The sequence below is a fragment of the Paroedura picta genome, chromosome 4 (assembly GCF_049243985.1).
Source record: "Paroedura picta isolate Pp20150507F chromosome 4, Ppicta_v3.0, whole genome shotgun sequence".
Taxonomy (NCBI): domain Eukaryota; kingdom Metazoa; phylum Chordata; class Lepidosauria; order Squamata; family Gekkonidae; genus Paroedura; species Paroedura picta.
In genome coordinates this window covers 90911680-90932482 of record NC_135372.1, presented here as the reverse complement: position 1 = coordinate 90932482, position 20803 = coordinate 90911680, and the positions used below count along the sequence as shown (strand labels likewise).

Sequence of the window (20803 nt, the reverse complement as noted above, 5' to 3'; positions counted from 1 at the left end):
TCCAGTAGCACCTTTAAAATGTATTCAAGGTGTGAGCTTTGTTGTGCAGGCACACTTCCTCAGACAAAATGGAACAAGAATCATTTGTCTGAGGAAGTGTGCCTGCCCACGGACACTCACACTTTGAATAAAACTTTGTTGGTCTTAAAGGTGCTATTGGACTCAATTTTTGTTGTGCTACTTCAGACCAACTACCCACTTGAATCAGTCCTGAATATAATTTTCAGAAGCTCACCAGGATGGGAGATATTAAACTGGACATGTTGCTGCATTCGCAGTTGAGTACTGCTGGGTTCCAACATCTGATCCTGTCACAGTACATCAAGATTATTCATTTATTTAATCCAAAACAGTGGGGCAATTTCTAGCATAAACCACGGCACATCTGCACATCAGATTATTTTCCCAGACCAAACAGTGCTGTTTTCCCCAAGTTGTTTGTCGTAAAACTTCTCCAGGGTATACTGTAAATATTTGATTTAATCTTCTATCTGTTCTATGAAAATGGCTGTTTCTATGTTTATACTAGAGAAGTTAGTACCTTGTTTAAAAGGTGCTAACTTTTAGGCAGAGTCTCCTTGTCATTTCCAGGCAGCAAACACTGTCCTCCTGGCTCTTGGAAACAGCAGACTCAAGGGCCTGTATGTCAGTCATACAGGTAGATGTATTGGCTGCCTGCTTCAAGTATCATTCCCATTTGGATCCCTGCATGTGTGAGCTACAAAACCACAAAAGGAGTGTTATGAACTAAAATATGAAAGAAAATAAAATGCAACACAGCAAGGTGTGTCGGTACAGTCACTCATTTATGTTCCAACTGTTACAGCAGCAGGCTGAATTCACGTTGCTTAAAATTATTGGCATAGACACAGTTGAAGCAAACTTGTACACTTTCAAAATAACCAAGAGAGGAGTCAGAACTGAGACTCGGTTTCCTGCTATCAGAAATGAAAAGGAGCTGGACTCTTGTGAGGCACTGCATATTCAGTTCTTTGAGCTCTCCAGATAAGCAGTCATGCCTTTGTGTGCAGCCAGGAATAAAACCTTGGGGAGATGAGGCCATCATCATCATGTCCATCCCCTTTATTCTCCAAGAAGTGCGTGTGTAAAAGAGGGATCGATCCCATTAGACGATATAACAGCCCAGAAGTATATGATGATTACCCCTGAATGTCTGTGTATGTGCAGATTGCAGATTTGGAAACCCTGAAGCAGTCATCGCGCTTGGTCCACTACTGTGCTACCCCACTGCTCTTTGATCCTACCTTCCGGCAGCAAATCCAGGCTGACCAACAGGGCAAGCCAGAGGGAAAGGTGAAAAAGTGCGGGGAAGGGTCTGTGTATATTTCCTTACTATGTGTAATCAAAGCTGTTTCCTGGGGTTTGGTGCAAGGCCCTTTCTCAAGAGGTACTTTGAAAAACATCAGGTCACTGTCTATTTTCTTGCTTGCTGTGCAGAAGCGGCATCGTTCAAATGACTCGACAGCATCCAGCAGGGACCGCAGTCATAGCTGTGACTCTACAGAGGGGCTGCCATGTCGGACCAAGGATGAGGCCTGGTTGCTAGAGCTGTGCCATACTTTCCTGCAGCAGTATATCCAGTACCTACAGAGCATGGGCTTCATCCTGGTCCAAGTGCGCCCTGCCTCACCCACCCGCAGGTCAGTGGGGATTAAAGGCAGGGGCTCTCTTAAATTTGGAAACAAAAGGGAGTTTCTGTTTCAGGAGGTGACTGACTGCATGGGAGGATCTGCTGCAGAAAGGTTTGGAGAGGTTTAGAAATATTTACAGAAAGAAAGAAAGAAAAAAAATTGTGGGGTGTCCGGTCTGGTTAGGTTGCCCTCACAGATCCACGATCTTTTTTCTGTGATAACCTTTGGTTTACAGCAGTACAAGTCGGATCAGAGCTCTGGCAGCAATGAGCAGTGAAGGGCGAGGATCCTTCTCATACACCAGACCAAAGACTGATGGGAGTCCAAAGGTGAGTAACAGTGAACAGTGAGCCCATACGGCCTGCTCATCAGAGGGAGGGTTGGTGAGTTGAGAGCCCGCTAGAGGATGTTCAACAGGGATCAACTGATGATCCCTAGATACCAGAGAGCTGCTCTGACATAAAATCAGTGCAAATGCTTGCTTTCCAGAGTACCAGCCCTCCTGTCACTACATACCATTTGCAAAGAGCTCTGCCAGGGGGCATCGTGCTGATGGAACTGGCGTTCCAGGTCAGTGGAAATAACTCCCATTCCAGTATATTTAAGTGGCAAAAGTGGGTATAAGTGTTCACCGGCCCCAGAAGTGAGCTACCGTATGGTGAATAAGTTAGCAGGCCTGACATTTTGATGAGGAGAAATACAGGGTGAGCTAGTCCAACTCTGATGGAAGGCAGCCGTGGCATTGTTGAGCTAGTCAGTCTAAGAAGCAGGTAATGTTGCAGGTGGCAAGTGTGTCTACTTGGACCAGGTCCTAGCCAATAGTTCATCTATTTCTGCTCTCCTTAGGGCTGTTATTTCTGTGTGAAGCAATATGCACTGGAGTGCTCACGGATTCCCATGGGTCAGACTGTCAACTCACAGGTAACATTGCCAGATTACGCCCAGATTACGGCCTGCCACAGGGGACAGGATTTAGTTTAGAAGATGTTGTCCCAATACAGACTTGTTGGAGGAAGGTGGGAATCTGAAGTCTCAGAGAATTCATGTATTTTCCTGGCTGTGTCTTAAGAGAGGGCAGGTGTCCTGCCCAGTGTGCTTTACTTCCTTATGCTCCCCTGTCGGGGAAGCAGCACTAGCCTCCCTCCCCTACAACTGGAAGTTCCCCGAGGGAGAGCTTGGCCAACTCAAGATGAACTTTCCACTTAGTTGCTTTCCTTCTTTCCTGCCTAGAAAATAATTGGCCCAGTCTTTATTTTAGAGGAAACTCTTTGAAAGTTTCAAGAGACATTCTGAATTCCAGTTTGCTGGAGGCAGCAGTGAATTTATCCTGAGCACTGTGATATATGGACTCCTTCTCCAGTGTGTGTAGCTGCTGTGTTCCAGAATGTTTGACGGGATCTTTGTATGTGCAGCATCTGTATGTCACTTCAGCCAGTGCCTAAATCACAGAGAATTGGCTTGCAGTTATGCTTATGTTAAGCTTAATACATAAATGTTAAGCTTAATACATAAGAAAGTGCCTTTTGGTGGCCTCTGCATGGGGGCTGTCATGTTTAGACCAGCTCTTTGTCAGCTGCAACTCAAAAAAGCTGAATGTTTCAGTTATAAGGGAGACTAAATAAATTATGTAAATATTAGATTATTTAATTAAACCAATCAGTTTTCATTCATGAGACGCTCCATGGAACATCATCAAAAGTAACCACAAGAGACCTATGCCAAGTTTCTGCATTCTGACATACTTGCAAAGTACAGCAATACTAGAGAAGGAAAAATTGGACTCGTGGGATACTGGCTTGTGGTGTGTAAAACTGAGAGCTTGATTCTCTGGGTTAATTGTAAAGATGACTGAATAGATAAGGGATGTGCAAGTTAAACCTTGGTGCTTTAAAGACAGAACAAGGGAAGTCATGTAATATGAGGGAGCTGTGCCCAGTGATTCTGGTCAAGGTTTCTGTCATAGATACTTTCAGTAGGAGTTAAACTGTTGCCTAGATTGGAGAGTATCAGTCCTGAGAAATGCATCCAACCCAGCTGCTTTTATCACCCCCTTTTCTCTGAAACCTCTGATCCATTCACCTAAACTGTGCAATAATACTAGGCATTTGATTCCAGACTGGTGTCCTTTTGATTCTTCCTAGCTCTCTATGCTCTTCACGGAGGAATGTGACAAGGTGCGTGATCTCATGCATGTGCACTCATTCAGCTACGATTTCCACCTGCGCATTGTGCACCAATACTTGCTTGGTTCCCACATGGCACTGCGACAAGGCTATCACCTCACGGGATTCCTGGAAGACTTCATTGCCCAGCATCCGGACATCCCCAAGTTTGGGCGTAACCACATCTTCCAGGGTAAGTGCTCTTGACATCTGGAAGGCTCCTAGAAACAATAGCTCTTGTGATGACCACCCAAGGCTATCCTTTTAGTCCCGGTAGGTAGCTATAGTATATGGTAGTCATAAGGATCCTGATAGTAATTGGGTTGATTTATACAATACCATCAATTTAAGGGGACTGTGGCTACCATCTGTGTTGCATGAAGAAGGTCCCAAGCTCAATTTCTGGCATCTTCACTTAAAATAGATTAGGTAGTGATGTGAAAGACCTCTGCTGGAAACCCTGGAGAGATGCTGTTGGCCAGAATGTCCAATACTGATCTTGATAGAACAGTGGTCTGACTTAGTATAGCAGTTTTACGTGTACATGATACTATAGAGTTTCAATACCAAGAAAAAATACAGCTCCCTGTGTCCAAGGAGTGAACAATCTACAATTAATACTGAAAGATAGGATTTCATTCTGGTTCCAAATTGCACAGTATCTGTCTCCACTTCACCACATAATTCCAGATAGATAAAGATACATGGTTATGCATATACAAGAGTGAGCAGAAAGCTTGTACATTCTTCATGTCAGACTTACAAAGTGAATAGGACTCTGTATAGAGGGATGGAGGGGTGTTTGTATATGTATTACATAGCTATAAAATATACACACAGATCTGCAGCTACTGAACTTTGGGCAGAATCATATTATTTCTAAGATGAATCCTGACACATCTCATCAGATCTCAGTAGCTAAGCTGGGTTGGCCCTGGTCAGTATTTGGAGAAAAGGCCACCAAGGAAGCCCAGGGTCATGATGCCAAGGTGGGCAATGGCAAAGTGCCTCTGAACATCTCTCACCTTGAAAACTGTACCCACAGGGACCACCATCAGTCAGCTGTTACTTAATAGCGAGTGGGAGGGACACCCTTCCCCCATATAAGGTCAGTTTTCCCAAGTTTGTAGAAATATATTCCATGACATATTGTAAAGATTACAGTCTATTTTGTGTACCCTCACCAAAGAGCCATGGTAAGGGAGCGATAAGCAGTTTAATGTGCAGCCTTTCCTTTCACAGGTACATTGGCCTTGCCTACCAATACCATCACAGCTCATCAGCTCTACAACTACATAACTGACCATGCCAGCACTTACCATATGAAGCCACTGCGTATGGTCAGGCCAGGGACTAGCACTGAGGGCAGGAAGGGAACCCCCATCCCGGAGCAAAATGAGTATGCCCTAGTCTCCATCTGGAACAGGTGAGTAGTTTCCTAGTTGTGTCAACAAGCCTTGGTTTCTTTACTCCCTGTGCTGCCAGTGTCCTTTTGGTCAGCTTCTTTTTTACAGTTGTTTTGTAATTCTTTAAAAGGGCATTGAGTACTGTGCTTCTAGCAGTAACACGATTTGTCATTTTGTGTCCAGGCCTTCAAAAATGTGTTTTGGATTACGGTAAATGGAACACTTAAAAGCTTTCTACTCCGAGTCCTTATTTAAAAAAAAAACATGGCTGTTTTTGTTCCATACTTTAGCTACAGGTACGCCTACCAGATCTCGCCTATGTTGACTCTCAGGACTTCACAGCCAGTCCAAAACAACTGTCATTTATTCCATCAGCCACTTTCCGCTAATGCAGACAGTTGAGAGCATAGGGAGAAAACATTCACCTCTTTGGGGATTTTTTTCTCTAACATGAAACTCTTTTGAACCTTTTTGAGAGCTTTGGGCAAGCAACTTGATTTTCCCCCAGCAACTGATGTTCCCCCTGGTCTACTGAGTGCCACTTTTCATTCTTGCTGCTTCTAGTCACATTCTTACAAGGAGCTGCCTCCACAGAAGCAGCAATCTTATTATCTTCTTGAGGAGACCTCATTCATGTCTTATCATGTGATTCATTCTCCACTGGCACTCCTGTTACAGCATAGGCAAGATTGATTTTTGACAGCCTATATATTAGGCCCATGACTGTGTCTTCTGGGCTTTCTGGCTGCAGTCCTTTACTGTCCAGTCCTCAATATGAGACACTTACCATTCGGGATGGGCATGAACCAGAAAATTCCAGTTCAGAGTACTCCCAAACTAAAGACCTGAACCCTACTAAAATGACTCAACTGATTTCTTGCTAATGAGGAGGACGTGAAACACACTGCTAAAATGGCTGCAAGCCATTTCAGCAATCAGTTTTGTTTCCCCCTGCTTGTAAGCAAAGGGAGCAAAATCCAACTGTCAGCTGTTAGGTTTAAATGGTAGCAGCCATTTCAACCTTACAACATGGCGGGTGAACTCATTAGGCTGTTAGGCTGAAATGGCTGACAGCCATTTTAGTGTTCTGTTTCACTCCCACTTCTTGGAAGGGTTGGGAAATCAAAACAAGGTATCATAGTTGAAATGGTTCGCAGCCATTTCAACCATATGGCTGATGGGCTGACCGCCTTGCTCAACTGCTGTGTTTAAATGGCCCCAAACTGGACTAAAGGTTTGGGAAATATGTGGAGAGTCACAAACTCCTGAAGAATTTAGCATCATGAGCTGGTTCATGATAACATCCCTATTCTCACTTCCATATTCACTATCTAATGAAATGAGTTTTGTATCATTTTATCCTGAAATTTGTATTCCTGTAAAGTATTTGCTTCCCTAAAGCTAGATTTAGGCATTCACTACAGGGAGGAGGTTTGACTATTCAGAATAGGAAAATTCTAATGCACAGCACTCCCCTTGCACAAAACAAATAAGTGTGCATACATTTTTTCCGGCACAGAAGGCAGACACTGCCAATAGCAGACTTCCTAATTGCCATGTTTTTGAAGATCATTGCCAGAATTCACAGAAAGCCAACATATAGAGACTCAACTATAGTACACAAATGAATTATAGGGTGGAGATATTAGTTGTGCAATAAGTACATCTGACCAGGAAAACCAACATAAAAGGACTCCTACATCACTCAGATGGTGGTGGGGGTTCAAATACGTTTGACATTCTGCTACTCCAAACTCATTCGATGTCTTTGGTTCAAAATCGATAATGCGGCAATGGTGCTATCACATATCCATGACCCCAAAGGCTGTCTGAAGCACGTTACGATTCTGTATTTGTGATGATTCAGGCCATATGTATATTTATAGTTGGTGGATTTGTTCGCTTACAAGAGGCAAAAGTATATGTTGGATTTGTCTGTCACGCTTTTAGTTCATTTGAACTACTGGCTGCAGTGGGCTGAAAAAACTGCATCTGTCTCCTCCCCCACTCCCCTCCTTAACCCATTTACCACATGGAGATTCCCTTACACCACTCTGTGCTTACAGTTCTGGCTCCTATAAGGATTCTGAGGGTCTACGTCACCATGACGACTTTGATGTCTCACTGCTTGTGTGCCACAGCGCAGCACCCTTTGAGGAGCAGAGCGAGGCTGAGCGACACATGCTACGGTGAGAATTGGACAATGGCTGGCAGAAGTATGCCCGCTTGGGAGAGCAGTATGAGACACATCACTGTTTTGGCTACGCTACGTAGCAGTCTAGGTCACTTATGGGTAGAGGTTGAGGGAAAGGGCTTCTATTTGGAGGAGTTGCTTGGGGAGGAAGCAGCTGCAATGGCAACCTTGTATTCCCTCCCTGTCCTAGGCTGAACTTCTATGTGATCATGACAAGCCAGCGGGAACTGTTCCCAAGATTAACTGCTGATATGCGGCGTTTCAAAAAGCTGCCACGCCTGCCGCGGGAGTCACTAGAGCCAGTTGTGGGACGTGCCGCTTGGGAGACAGCAGAGGATGGATGGCAGCGAAAGGAAGTGCCAGAGCCCTGGGAGGAGGTGGAGAACAGTGGCGAGTTCTATGCAGGAGGGCCCCAGGTCAAGGTGGGCCCTGGCCTCTTCTACACATCCCCCCTCTTCCCACTCCTCGCCTCAGAGGTTGCTGCCGCCCAGAAGCAGCTCAGCGACATGGTGCAGCTTGCCAAGTGTCATTGTCGCCGTGACAACCTCTGGAAGCGGCTCTTCCTTCTTGAGCCCCTTGCCTCTGACAAGCTCAAGATGGGCAAGCTCTCCCTGGCCGAACTGGAGGAGCTGCTGGATGCTGTGCACAGAAAGTCCATTGGAGACATCGATCCCCAGCTGGTGAGTGGCTGGGCTGGGTCAGACCCGTTTATGCTTTGGTCACGTTCAGCAGATCCTATGGCCAGTGGGAAGGAATGCTGTTTTGAAACACTCCATGGGGGTCATCCGCAAACTCAACAGCTTCCTTCTTTTCTGTCCCTGGCAGAGCTGCTTTCTCACCATGACTGTTTCCTGGTACCAGAGTCTCATCAAGGTGCTTCTGAGTCGTTTCCCACAGAGCTGCCGCCACTTCCAGAACACAGATGCTGGCACCCAGTATCTGGTAATGATTTCCAGCAGCCTTTTGTCCTGCTGGGTCTCTGCCTCCTAATTAGGCCACCCCGACTGAGAGATCCTAGAGACAAGCCAGTCAGAAACAGAACCCTGCCCAGTAGCCCTCCAGGGAAGAGAAACTGATCCCACTTAACAGATTATCTTTTCCGTTTGAGAGTGTGGGCTGTTAGGAGACTACATTCTGCAGTATCCTTACCGAGTTTATGTCCTCCTTGTCACTCCAAGCCCTCCAGGGAAGATGGTTCTTCAACCCGTTATTAGAGTTGATCCCACTTAACAGAATTTCATTTTGGGTGCATCAGTTATTAGGAGATTTCTAGTCATTCTGTAGTATCTGTACTATGGAGTGTTTTTTACCTTCCTATCATCCCTGATTTTCCCAGCAGGTCAAATGATGGTTCCTTGCTTCCTTTTGCTTACTGCTGTAGTGTGGGGACTCTCTCCTGAGGCAGCACTGTTGCCCTCTCTTTGCAGGTCGTGCTGAATCAGAAATTCACAGACTGCTTTGTTCTTGTATTTCTTGATTCCCATTCAGGAAAAACGGTAAGAAACATTGCTTGCACGTGCTGTCTGTTCAAAGGGGAAACAGTGACAGACATTTAAGATTTTGCCAAGTGCTCATGAAAAGCACTTCCCAGCACACTGGGAGACAAGTTTCTGGCACTTAAGCCAGTTGACCACAAGCAGAAGCTGCCCACTTTCCGACTGGAGTTTGAGGAGCTGCTGCCATTGATGAATAGTTCTGCACTTCCGTGTTGCACAATTGCCCAGTGTGGACTGCAAGAATTATTATTGAAAATTCATCTCTAAAAGATGCTGCTGAAAAAAGACAACCCTGGGACTTTACTGGTCAGCATACGAGACACAATAGCAGATGCTGAGAACCGATTGTTTCCCAGAATGTGCAAAACAGAGTTGTTCAGAACTACATATAATGTATCAGCTCAGGAGGCGACTTATATAAAGAAAAAAACTTTCCTTGCTATTTGTTGTGTTGCCCTGAACAGTTCTCCAATTCCCAGTCCTATTTCATTATTTTGTCTTGTTAACAATCTCGCTGTTAGATTTGTTTTATATGCAGGATAATGTTACCTGCATTGGTTATTCCATTGCCTTAAATATTTTTGTTTGTTTTGCCAATTCTTCATTCCCAATCCCACAGTATTATTAAGAATCCTTCTTGTTGGACTGAATTATTATATTTTCATTCACTTACTAACTATAGACTTTCATGGACCTGTAACCTGTTCAGCCCCACTGCATTAGTCTGTTCTCCTAGGAATCTTTATTGTTAGATTTGTGTTTTTATCATATTACATAATATGCTTGCTGATTGACTTAACAGTTCATCTCATATTTGTAATCCGCCTTCCTGGTGAGAAAGGTGGGCTATAAAAGCAGCTAATAACCCCACAATCTTCTGTTGCAGAGTCTGACAGTGGTTTTTCGGGAGCCATTTCCAGTGCAACCCCAGAACAGCGAAAGCCCATTGCCTCAGCTGGTGTCCACATACCACCATCTGGAATCTGTCATAAACACAGCTTGCTTCAACCTCTGGACAGGGCTGCTGTAGTATTGGCTGGTCCCTCTCATTTGGGGCATGTGGTACAGCCCCAGCAACAGTGGGGCTGGAACAACGGAGAAGGCTTATGGTGGCAGGAGGATGGACTGCGAGGAACATGAGCCTACAATTAGCCAGCTAGGAGGACAGACCCTTTTGAAGGATTCTGGCTGAGTTGTATGGAATCACGATGGGAGTGGGAGGTTCTGAAGCACAGACTGCCCTGCTGGGCAGGAAGGGAGGATTTCACACCTTCACAAGCCAACCACTCAGTGAGGCTCATTGGGTGGGCAAGGCCATCCTTGGCTTGGTCAGTGCTAGGCGTCTGCCTTTAGGCTCTCCGGAATCAGGACAAGAGACTGATGGAGTGGGGCAGAGTTGGCCCCGCCTTTTAGAGTGACTGGGGGGGGGGCAGGGTTAGCAGTGGGAGGGTATGGCACAATAATGGGACTGTTTTATATGAGGTGAATGTACAGTAAATTAAATAAAGCAGATAATTACTTGTAAAACGCATTGTCAGCTTCTGCCACAAACTGCTGCATTTGTCCTTAGAGGAAAAGCAGAACTTGTTCCCACCTGCGTGCCTCTAGGATTGGAGTGGATTTGGTGGATGGGATCGCTGCCCGATTCCTACCCCATTCTTGCAGGCGATGCTAATTAATTCTCCAAAGTAGCTGGTTCAGGCATGGATGAGTTATATCATTAAGATCAACCAGATTCTTATGCTGGAGCCCAAGGCCTTGAGGTGTTCAGCAATAGATGCTGTGTTCCCCCAAGGTAGGATTGTGGGTGAATTTAATAAATTCAAGCAGCAACATAACTGAGCAGCATGAAGTCTCATCTGAAAATTAGAGTGTTTCTGGATGCCCCTTGGAATACAGAGACTCTCATATGGGGGCCGCTAGGTGGCACTAAAGAGCTTAGTCTGGAGACAGGGATTTTCCTTCCTCCCTTTGTAACAAATAGTTTCCATTCTTTATAGCAAGCAAAGGCAAGCTTGTAGTATTGTCTACCAGTGAAAACTTAATTTTTCACTCCTACAGAGGTTAGCCCTTATAATTGTAATTAAGAAGGGGGGGGGAGAGCCGTTGCAGACAAAACTACACTCCAAAAGAGCAAGGCAGAGAGTACCTCTTACAAGGAGAACTGTGAGTAAGGAATACCATCTGTTCACATGCATGAAGTGACATGGGAGTAGAGCTTTAGCAGTTCTGGGATCTCAGTGGTACTAAATATACCAGCAGAGCCACTTTATTAGAAGACAACAACAGCCTGTTACAGCCGTGTACCCACAGGGAGGCACAATATAACAAAGCAACATTTTTCATTCAGTCTTTGATGCACTTTATTTTCATTTCTCAGCCCCTGAGCATAACCCTTCAGCTTCCACCACTATGCAGACCATGACTCTTCCAGTATGAACGCAGCCAGTCGAGCCCCTTCACTGTGTCTCCTACAAGAGAAGCGTTCATGAAACAAAACTGCAGGCAAGAGTCAGGGCCCATAAAAAACCCTTAGGTAACCTTAAAGCTGCCTCAGGCTGAGCACCAGTAAAGCCCATGCCCATGAGGTGAGGAAGCCATGGCTGGGTTGCCACTGTCCGCACTGAGAGGTCCTGGCAAGGAGAGTGGCTCCTTGTGAGTTCAACGCTGGCTAAAGCTCTCCATCTAGGACAAAGGCAGGCTCACCTCTAGGAGCATATTCACATCCGATATAACCACTGTAACCCATTGACTCCAGAAGCTGGAAGAGGTAGGGAAAGTCCAGTTCTCCAGGGCTGTCAGGCTCATGCCGTGCAGGTACCTGAGCAATCTGGACATGTCCTGCCGAGGAAGACATCAGTCAGAAATGAAGGAGTGACTGGATTTAGCATCCTGCCTGATCCTTTTATGGACAGCATTTTTCGTCCATGTCCGAAATCCTATTGCAGTTAGGCCTACCACTAGTCTTTTTATTTAAATGCCCCCATTGCACCAAGGCATCCAATTTTGAAGAGGGCACTGACTATAAACATACGACCTGAAGAATGAACTTGTAAAATGATTTCTAGGCATTCAACTCCACGTTCTCGTTCTTACCAAGAATTGGGAAATATGTTTCCAGGTTCCGAGTCAGGTTCCCATCCATGATTTGGCAATGGAAAATGTCCTGTGGAGCACATACCAGAATTTACAACTCTTTAGCCCAAGGTCAGCACAGGTATTCCAAGCTGTTTACCTGCCAAAATACAGTGTCTCCCTTGGCCTCTGGTTATGGGCCATATGCTGTGCCAGTCAGCTAATTACTCTGAGCCTGTGACACTGGCTACAGCTAATGTACAAAACTAGGAAGCACCTTAGGAGCTACTCTTCAAATGCAGGACTCACCAACTGCAGCTTCAAGTTAGGACTTCCCACTTTCTTCAAGATGGCAGCAGCTGAAGGAACACAGGAAACTAGTATCACCAGTACTGATTCAGAAATAGAATCATCTACCTTTCTTATCTTACTGGGTCTCAGTGGCCCAGCAACTATTTTTCAGTCCTGGAACATCTTTTAAAAGAAACCTCCCTGCCTCTTAAGGGGAAACCTTAAGCCTTGGCTTACCTTGATGAGGGGTGGTCAAGAAGTAGCAGGGATCAGTAATCCGACTGTTAATAGGCTCCAGTAACCCAATCAGATTTTGCTGCAAACCCAGACAGAAATAAATCTAGTGAGAGTCTGACTATCACAGGGTATGTAGAACACATACCTGCTCTGGGGCTCCCTGATCTTGGCCCCCTTCCTCTGTCACACAAACACGTAAACACACAGAGACATAGACTCCTCCCCCCACACTCCTGACTTACCTCTCCCCCTTCCCTCTCCTTCCTGGTCCCTCCCCCCTCCCTCTCTGACACAGGCAGGCACAGACTCCTCCCACTCCCACTATGCCTCTCCCCATACTTTCCTTCCTGGTCCCTCCTCCCAACCTCTCAGACACTCATGCACATACAGACTGCTTCCCACACACACACACACACACACACACACACACACACACACACACACACACACACACACACACACACTCACCTTACCTCTTGCAGGAGGGCTGCCGTGTTCTGCAGCCCTCTGCCCAAAGTTGCAGGGCTCCTTCGGAGCTCCAGTGGTCCCACCCTCAGGAAAGCAGGACCAGCCTTGGAAGAGGAGAGCTGCAGCTGACAGCGGCAGAGCACCCAGCAAGGCTCAGAGCTGAGTCTCTGCTCTGCCGCTGTCAGCTGCGGCTCTCCTCTTCCAAGGCTGGTCCTGCTTTCCTGAGGGTAGGACCAGCCTGGGAAGATGAGTAGCGCCACAGGAGAGCACCTTATGAGGCCCAGCTCTGAGCCTCCCTGCTCTGTTGTTGCTGCCGCCACCATCTATTGGTGCACTCCCTAAGGCCAGACTACAGACGTCACATCCGTTATCATTTCTGTTATAGGGAGTACAGCAGTAGATGTGTTCCACATAAAAAAAACACCAAGTATGCAGTCCTATTAATTTGCCAAAGACCAGAAAAATTGGCAATGGACTTTTCCTCCTCTCCATGAGTCTTTTCCTCTTTGCCCTCTTTTCCAAACCCTAATCAGCATTCCTCCTCTGTGTGCCCACACCTACAGTGGCCTGTCTGTAGTTAATTAACAACTGGGTTGGATCTTCTCCAAGCCAGTCTTGGACCATTTAGGACTTCTCTTCCATTGGGGCTGGTTTTCAGGAGGGCTCTTATTAACCTATGAAACCAATTTTCATGGGGTCCTTGCCTTGACTCCCTTTGCTAACATAACAAATGCAGCTATATGACTGGATACATCCAACCCCTACCTGAGCCAGGATGTCAGCAGCATATCTGAGGTTCTCTATGAAGATATTTTCCATTTCAGCAGACACTGCCTCCCGCTCAGTCCCCACAGGAAGTCGTCCAGCCATAAGGTGAATCCTACAAACACAGGGGCGGATCAAGGTGGAAGTGAAGTTGAGCTAGCAGACTCTGGCATTGACTAAGTGGCAGAAGAAGTGGATTTCTTTGTCCTCAGATCAAAACAGACAACTGCTGCAAGGCAACTTCAGTGAAAGCTGCCTGCTGCTTGTGCACTGGCCTATGAAGTGACCTCCAGCAATGGATAACTAACATCATCTTGCCTCTCCAAGGCTTTCAGAGTGAGGCCAGCTAACATGTTCAGTATGGTGCAGGCATCGCAAGAGAATCTAAAATGGTCGTCATCGCAATGCGTGAATCGCTTTAGAGAGGATGGGAAAAATATATCCCTTATATTAAATGTATTTAAAGAATCAGCCTGGCATTAATTAATCCAGAAAATGAACAGGGCATGAGGGGATTAAAAGAGCTGTGCCACTTTGTTTTGCTTGCTCCCCAAATAGCCTAGACAAGGCAGTGATCTTGTAAAGAGAGGCAGGGCTGGTAATAGTGGTGAGAATGCCTGGAAGAGTCTTGAGCATGTGCCACTTGTGGTCTCAGCAGCTTTTGCTGCCCAGCTTCTCTTTATTAGCATGCAGTCAATACAGCATGGTCAACCACGCCCCCCATTTGGTCCACTCCCATTTTCTCCAACCATCCTGTTGGCTGCACTGCAAGCGGCAGCTGTTCATGCCAACTTGGGAGGGGGCAGGCTTTCAGTGACAAGCCACCCCCTTCACGCATGAAGTGTGGTTATGATGCCTCCAGAGAACAGAAGACTTTAAAATGGCAATATATTTTCATTAGACCTCTGTAATTTTGAATGCATGAATAAGTTTTTAATGCAGAAACACTTTAACACAAAGGTTGACAAAATTAGCTAATTTACATGATGTATTTCTCAACAGGACCCGGGCTGAGGTTTGAATTGGGAGAGTTGATGAAACAGGGCTCTTGAGCCTTCGCTCCCTCCTTCAGAACTTAGTATTACATAGTGTGGGTGAAAAATGTTCCTTTCATTTTTTGTTCTCTTTTTGCTTCTTCTTGCTTTTTCCCCTCCTCCTGCTGATGTGCTCCTGTTCTCAGCCACTCACTGTGTCTAGACCAAGTTGCCTTTTCCCATTCCTGGCTCGAGTCGCTGATAGGCAAGCTAGTAAGTTCATGAAAGCTCATGCCATTTGAAGAGTGCATGGGTTGAGCTTACTGGCTAAGTTCCAACTTTTTAGTGTGTGGAAGGATGTCTAGCAAAAATGTCTGGGAACCCAGCTGATTAAGCAAAAATGTTGAAGTAGAGAACTAAAGGAACTATTTTTGCTAAGTCTACAGAAAGCCATAAATTTGTCACATAAAGACATATATATATATTTATACTTAACACTTGACAAAATGTGCTTATACAGATATGAGAACATATGTCTGTGGTGATCGAAAGACATCTATGTTTGTCTAAATGTTTTTCATCACATTGTTGTTCTTGTTAATTGCGAAGTCGTGTCTGACCCATCGTGACCTCATGGACAATGATCTTCCAGGCCTTCCTGTCCTCTACCATTCCCCGGAGTCCATTTAAGCTTGCACCGACTGCTTCAGTAACTCCATCCAGCCACTTCATTCTCTGTCGTCCCCTTCTTCTTTTGCCCTCGATCACTCCCAACATTAGGCTCTTCTCCAGGGAGTCCTTCCTTCTCATGAGGTGGCCAAAGTATCTGAGTTTCATCTTCAGGATCTGGCCTTCTAAGGAGCAATCAGGGCTGATCTCCTCTAGGACTGACCGGTTTGTTCGCCTTGCAGTCCAAGGGACTCGCAAGAGTCTTCTCCAGCAACAGAGTTCAATTCTTTGAAGCTCAGCCTTCCTTATAGGCCAACTTTCACAGCCATACATTGCAACTGGGAAGACCATTGCCTTGACTAGACGCACTTTTGTTGGCAGGGTAATATCTCTGCTTTTTAGGATGCTGTCTAGATTTGCCATAGCTTTACTCCCTAGGAGCAAGAGTCTTTTAATTTCTTTGCTGCAGTCCCCATCTGCAGTGATCTTGGAGTCCAGGAAAATAAAATCTGTCATTACCTCCATTTCTTCCCCATCTATTTGCCAGGAATTGAGAGGGCCGGATGCCATGATCTTTGTTTTCTTGATGTTGAGTTTCAAGCCAACTTTTGCACTCTCCTCCTTCACCCGCATCAACAGGCTCTTTAGTTCCTCTTCACTTTCTGCCATTAGAGTGGTATCATCTGCATATCTGAGGTTGTTAATATTTCTCCCTGCAATCTTGATCCCAATTTGTGACTCCTCTAATCCCGCCTTTCTCATGATGTGCTCCCCATACGAGTTAAATAGGCAAGGCGACAGTATACAGCCTTGCCGAACTCCTTTCTCATTTCATCATCACATTATAAAAGGCTATTGTTAGGGCCTTAGTAAGGAAATTCTTGGTCTTTGTCACTGAGTTCCCCTTTATTGCGGTAAAGTTTGGTCTACAAGCCCATTTGAGTAACACCACTACCCTGCCTTCTGGCCTGGCCTCTTCAAAAATTCAAAAATGTTTTGCACAAAAAACATACAGGAAACAATCTTCTGCAAGTTCACTTTTCCACCTCCCACTCTTGTTCCTCTTTGCAGTGACCTTGTCTCTCCCCACCGCCACCTACCTACCTGTGTTCCTAAGATTTCCCTTACATATTCCTACATAATCCTCCCAGGAAAAATCCATCCCTGGAACTATTTATAATAATGAAATGCTTGTACTGCCATTTCTTATCTTAATTTGATGAAATAATGAGGGAAATGTCTTTAGTAACCAAGTGTGTACAAAAAAAATCATTTTTTTGGGCTTAGGTCTATCAGACCTGAGAAAAATTTTGTATTTCTGAAAAATCCACAGTTGGTATTAAGATCTGGGATTTTCCAAAAACACAGAGTTCTCCCCACCCCTACGACCCAGCCAAAGACTTCTGCTGACTGGAGGTTTAAACTGCTGCATAGCAGCAGCTCTCTTGGATTTGTGTGGGGCTAGGAAAGATTTCTCTCCATCACATGCAGACCTGAGAGGATCAGCTCTCAGCTCCCACCACCCCAGCTGATCAGTTTAGCTGAATAAGTTTTCTAAAAATCCTTGAATAAAAGTTTTTAAAAATTCCTCCAATATTTTTTTAATTGGCTTTTATTCAGATCAGGTACCCAAATCAGATTCTCTAATCTGTATTTGGCTTAGAAAATACTGAAAAATACCATAAGGTATTTTTCATTATCATCATCATCATCATCATCATCATCATCATTAAAATTTGTTACTCGCTTGTCCCCAGAGGCTCAAGGTGAGTTACAACACATAAACCCCCCAATAAAACCATAAAATAAAACCCATAAAACAATGATACACACAATTAGTAAACACAATTAAACAAGATGCAGCAAAAAACTCAAGCCTGATCTGAACAACCCCTTGATAACCCATCCTAGAGGGGGAGGAGACAGAAGGTGCTAATTGATCTTTGCTCCTGCTGCTGTAAGGAGCGGGGAGAGGGGGGGGGCAGATCTTCCTCACTGCTCTGGCCTCAACCAAAGACCTGGCAGAAGATCTCCATTTTGCAGGCCCTGCAGAACGCTGAAAGTTCCCACAGGGCCCATAGTTTAGCTGAATGCACACCCCTAGCAGTAACCAGTACCCAAGAAAAAATTCCAGTGCAGAGATTTCCTTGCATATTAAGCCCTGGTCCAAGAGAAGGGAGGAATGACCCTGTGTTTTCACTGAAATGTGAAACAGATCATAGGCCTAAGGCTGTTCCCTTAACAAGTGCTAAAATAAACTTTCCTTATTTCCTGCTCTTTATTACGAAGACCCTTGGCAATGGAATGGGAAGGGACAGCAAAAAGCAATTTGCTCTCTTTATAAAACTGATGGTGTGAAGTACTGGTTAGAGTGTAGTGTTGGACTGCAACCTGGTGCAGGGGTCAGAGTAGAGGACTAGGATCTGGGAGCCTCAGGTTTGAATCCTCACTCTGCCATAGAAGCTTACTGGGTGACCTTATGCTAGTAACACACACTCCACCTGGCCATTCTCAAAGGGCTGTTGTGAGGATAAAACGGAGAAGAGGAGAATGGCCTAACTTGCTTTGGATCCTCACTGCAGAGGGGAGAGGGAGGAGCTACAAATGAAATAAAAGATGCCAGACAAGGCAAAGAAAGTGCCACCATAAACACTCTCCTGGGCAAGAAACAAGCTTGGCTATTGTACAGGCCTGTAATGCTGAAGGCAGCACCTTTTTATTTTATCCCACCAGCAGTGCTGTGATGTAAGAGAAAGCTTTGTGGAAAAAAAATTCTTCAGTGAAGTGACAATCCCAAAATGATTCTGCTCTGGCTATTCCTGAGCACAACAATTTCCCCTTTGAGCACAACTGGGCAAGGCTGGTGTTGTGTTGTATACAGGAACTAATCCACTATTGGTTCAGTAAACATCTTAAGCATAATACTACCTTGGGCACTGCAGGGTCTTGGCATACTGCACGGCTAAGGCTAGGGCCTCTCGGAATTCACGCTGGCGGCCAGGCACGGCACCGAGGCCCCTGTCACCTTTTTCTGCATTTCCTGAGAAAAAGTGTAGTGAACAGACTCAAGCCTCAAGGGTGGCAAGGCACACAGCAAACCACATGATGCCTAAGGGTAACAAACTCAGGTAGAAAAGGCTCTGTGACATAACACCTGCTGTCTCTAATGAAGCAAGTGCCCTATGTCGGTCATGCAAGAGTCTGTGCAGACATTTAGGAAAGAGGAGACCCTGAATCCCTGGTTCGCAGGGGGTCTCAGATTCATCCTGCTCCAGATAATTTATCGGTAGAAGATAACTGGCCTATAGTCAACAGTGACTGCAAGCCCAAGTCAGTGATGCTGGTGAAAGAAAACGGGATAAGATATTCTGTCATTCATGCTGGAATGCAGAATGACAGTGAAAGGTGGAGTTTGCACCCAGGTTCCTTCTTCATGGACAGAACCCCCACACTGCCCTGGAGGTTTGCTGGGCCAGTGACACACTCTCAGCCTAACTTCACTCACAGGGATCGTTGTGAGGATAAAAGGGAAGAGAGGAGACTGATGAAGAAGAGTTGGTTCTTATACACCGCTTTTCTCTACCAGCTTGCAGTCGCCTTCCCCTTCCTCTCCCCACAACAGACACCCTGTGGGGTGGGTGAGGCTGAGAGAGCCCTGATATCACTGCTCAGTCAGAACAGCTTTATCAGGGCTGTGGCGAGCCCAAGGTCACCCAGCTGGCTGCATGTACAGGAGTGCAGAATCGAACACAGCTTGCCAGATTAGAAAGCACTCCTAATCACTACACCAGACTGTGGGCAGCTTGGCATCCTCACTGGGGTGAAAGTTGGGACAGAAATAAATGAATACACCAAACGAAGTTTCTTTCTTCCTGGGACAGAAAAGCAAAGACGTTTCACCCGGGCATGTCTGCCTTTTCTTCAGAGAAGGAAAAGGTGGCCCAACAGAGCGCGCTCTTGGGTGCCTAAGTCCACTGGGTCGCGACTGGGCTTCAGGGCAGGAGGCGCGAGGGGAGCCCGACAGCGGACAGCACTGCGGGTTGGGGTGCGGGTGCGGGTGCTGGGGGGGGGGTACCTGGCGGGGTATTGAGCAGGACCAGCTCTAGCCCGGCCCGTTCTGCCGCCGCCCGCAGCTCCGGCGCGCTGCAGGCGTAAGGAAAGCCCAGCTCAGCGGCCGCGAAGCCAGCCCGCGCCGCCGCCTCGATCCGCTGGGGCAGCGTCGGCTGCTCCTGGAACATCCAGGCGAGGTTGGCGGCGAAGCGCAACGGAGCCATGGCCCCAGGGGGCGACGACCGGCAAGCACAGCGCCCCCAGCCCAGCCACAAGACGAGAAGGCGACCACTCGAGGCGGAGGCTTTGCTCCCGGCCTGCGAAGGAGAAGGAGGAGGAGGAGGAGGAGCCGCGCTTGCGTGCCCATCCGCGCCTGCTCCGGGGGAGGGCCCTGGGCCTGGGAGCGCCCGAGTTCTTGCCGAACTTGGTCCCTGCCTGCCTTGGGTCTGTCTTTAGGACACGTGTTCCTTACACAGAACGTCTGCACGGTCACACACGCTTGTGCCGCCTGAAGCCAAGTCGAAGGCCAGCTTCCGCAGATCTGGAGCAGGCAAGCTTCTCGGCACGCCCTCGGTGCCGCCTGCACACGCGCCTTCTGACCCTTGGCGCCTTTCACGGATTCTCACCGTCTCGGCCTTGTAGCGCCTGCAGCCAAGACTGTTCCCAAGGTCCGGGCGAACATTGTCTTGGATCCCATATTTTCTGTCCCCAAAATGGGGGATGCGGAATGTTATGTGGGGCAATTGGCTCTGCTGCTGTAAGCAATCGTGTGACTGCCAGTTCAGCCGAACCCTTTTGGCTCTTAGGCCTAAAGGGAAGCGGCTGCTTTCTGCAGAAGGTTCCAGGAAAATGCCATTTATGTGGTCCTTCTCTCTCTTTATATCAGTGTTTTAAAAGGCCTCCTGTCTTTTTACTGGAGGTGTGATAATGGGTAGGGCAGGATGAAGTATAACGAAATCAGATATCTCCTTAGAAAGGCAAGTTCCTTTCATCCAGACGGTTCACATTTCATGACCCTTTCATAAAGAAAAATCATGGAATCACAAAGCAAAAAGAGACTAAAACCAATATCTCATGTCCTTTGTAAAGCAGAGGAAAGCTGAAATGCCTTTGTCTGTCAACCTGCCTGCATGGCCATAAATCGATTCAGACTCCTGTTACAAGCACACTTAAAATTGCCTTTCCGTTTTTTCCACACATGGACACCTAAAGAGGGAGAGGTGCTGAAAATCACCTTAAGTGGTATATGTGATGTGAATTTAGTCTGGTATCTAGTTCAATACCACTCCAAGACCAGCCAGTCTGTGCACTTCAGGCTAGAGTGTGCTACAGGCAGGAAACAGACTGGGAAACCCAATAGCTCC

General features: G+C 46.4%; 2 protein-coding genes across 16 annotated transcripts in view; one reads left to right on the top strand and one right to left on the bottom strand.

The window, feature by feature from the left end:
• Positions 1–10439, top strand: part of SZT2 (SZT2 subunit of KICSTOR complex) — an 84481-nt gene extending 74042 nt beyond the window's left edge. For 11 of the 14 annotated variants that reach the window (XM_077334098.1, XM_077334097.1, XM_077334099.1 and 8 more), the window contains 9 exons: positions 1189–1314; positions 1459–1661; positions 1888–1981; positions 2142–2222; positions 2499–2573; positions 3794–4007; positions 5057–5240; positions 7287–7409; positions 7605–8490. In XM_077334098.1, the coding sequence (XP_077190213.1) occupies positions 1189–1314; positions 1459–1661; positions 1888–1981; positions 2142–2222; positions 2499–2573; positions 3794–4007; positions 5057–5240; positions 7287–7409; positions 7605–8490 (1986 nt within the window). Of the gene's footprint in view, positions 1–1188; positions 1315–1458; positions 1662–1887; positions 1982–2141; positions 2223–2498; positions 2574–3793; positions 4008–5056; positions 5241–7286; positions 7410–7604; positions 8491–8841; positions 8911–9796 lie in introns of those variants that run through there. The other 3 variants (XM_077334103.1, XM_077334101.1, XM_077334094.1) reach the window with 2 other exon arrangements.
• Positions 4429–19779, bottom strand: HYI (hydroxypyruvate isomerase (putative)). Of its 2 annotated transcripts, none has more exons than XM_077334107.1 (8): positions 19465–19779; positions 18318–18429; positions 13747–13861; positions 12514–12592; positions 12295–12344; positions 12007–12076; positions 11617–11751; positions 4429–8937 (listed from the first exon to the last, which is right to left on the bottom strand). In XM_077334107.1, exons 1-8 carry the CDS (start codon positions 19661–19663, stop codon positions 8861–8863), a joined length of 837 nt encoding a protein of 278 aa, XP_077190222.1. In that variant the 5' UTR covers positions 19664–19779; the 3' UTR covers positions 4429–8860. The 2 variants fall into 2 exon arrangements, with proteins under 2 accessions (XP_077190222.1, XP_077190223.1); XM_077334108.1 differs by lacking the exon at positions 4429–8937 and adding an exon at positions 11130–11381 and having other exon boundaries at positions 19465–19778.
• Between the last annotated feature and the right edge of the window lie 1024 nt (positions 19780–20803).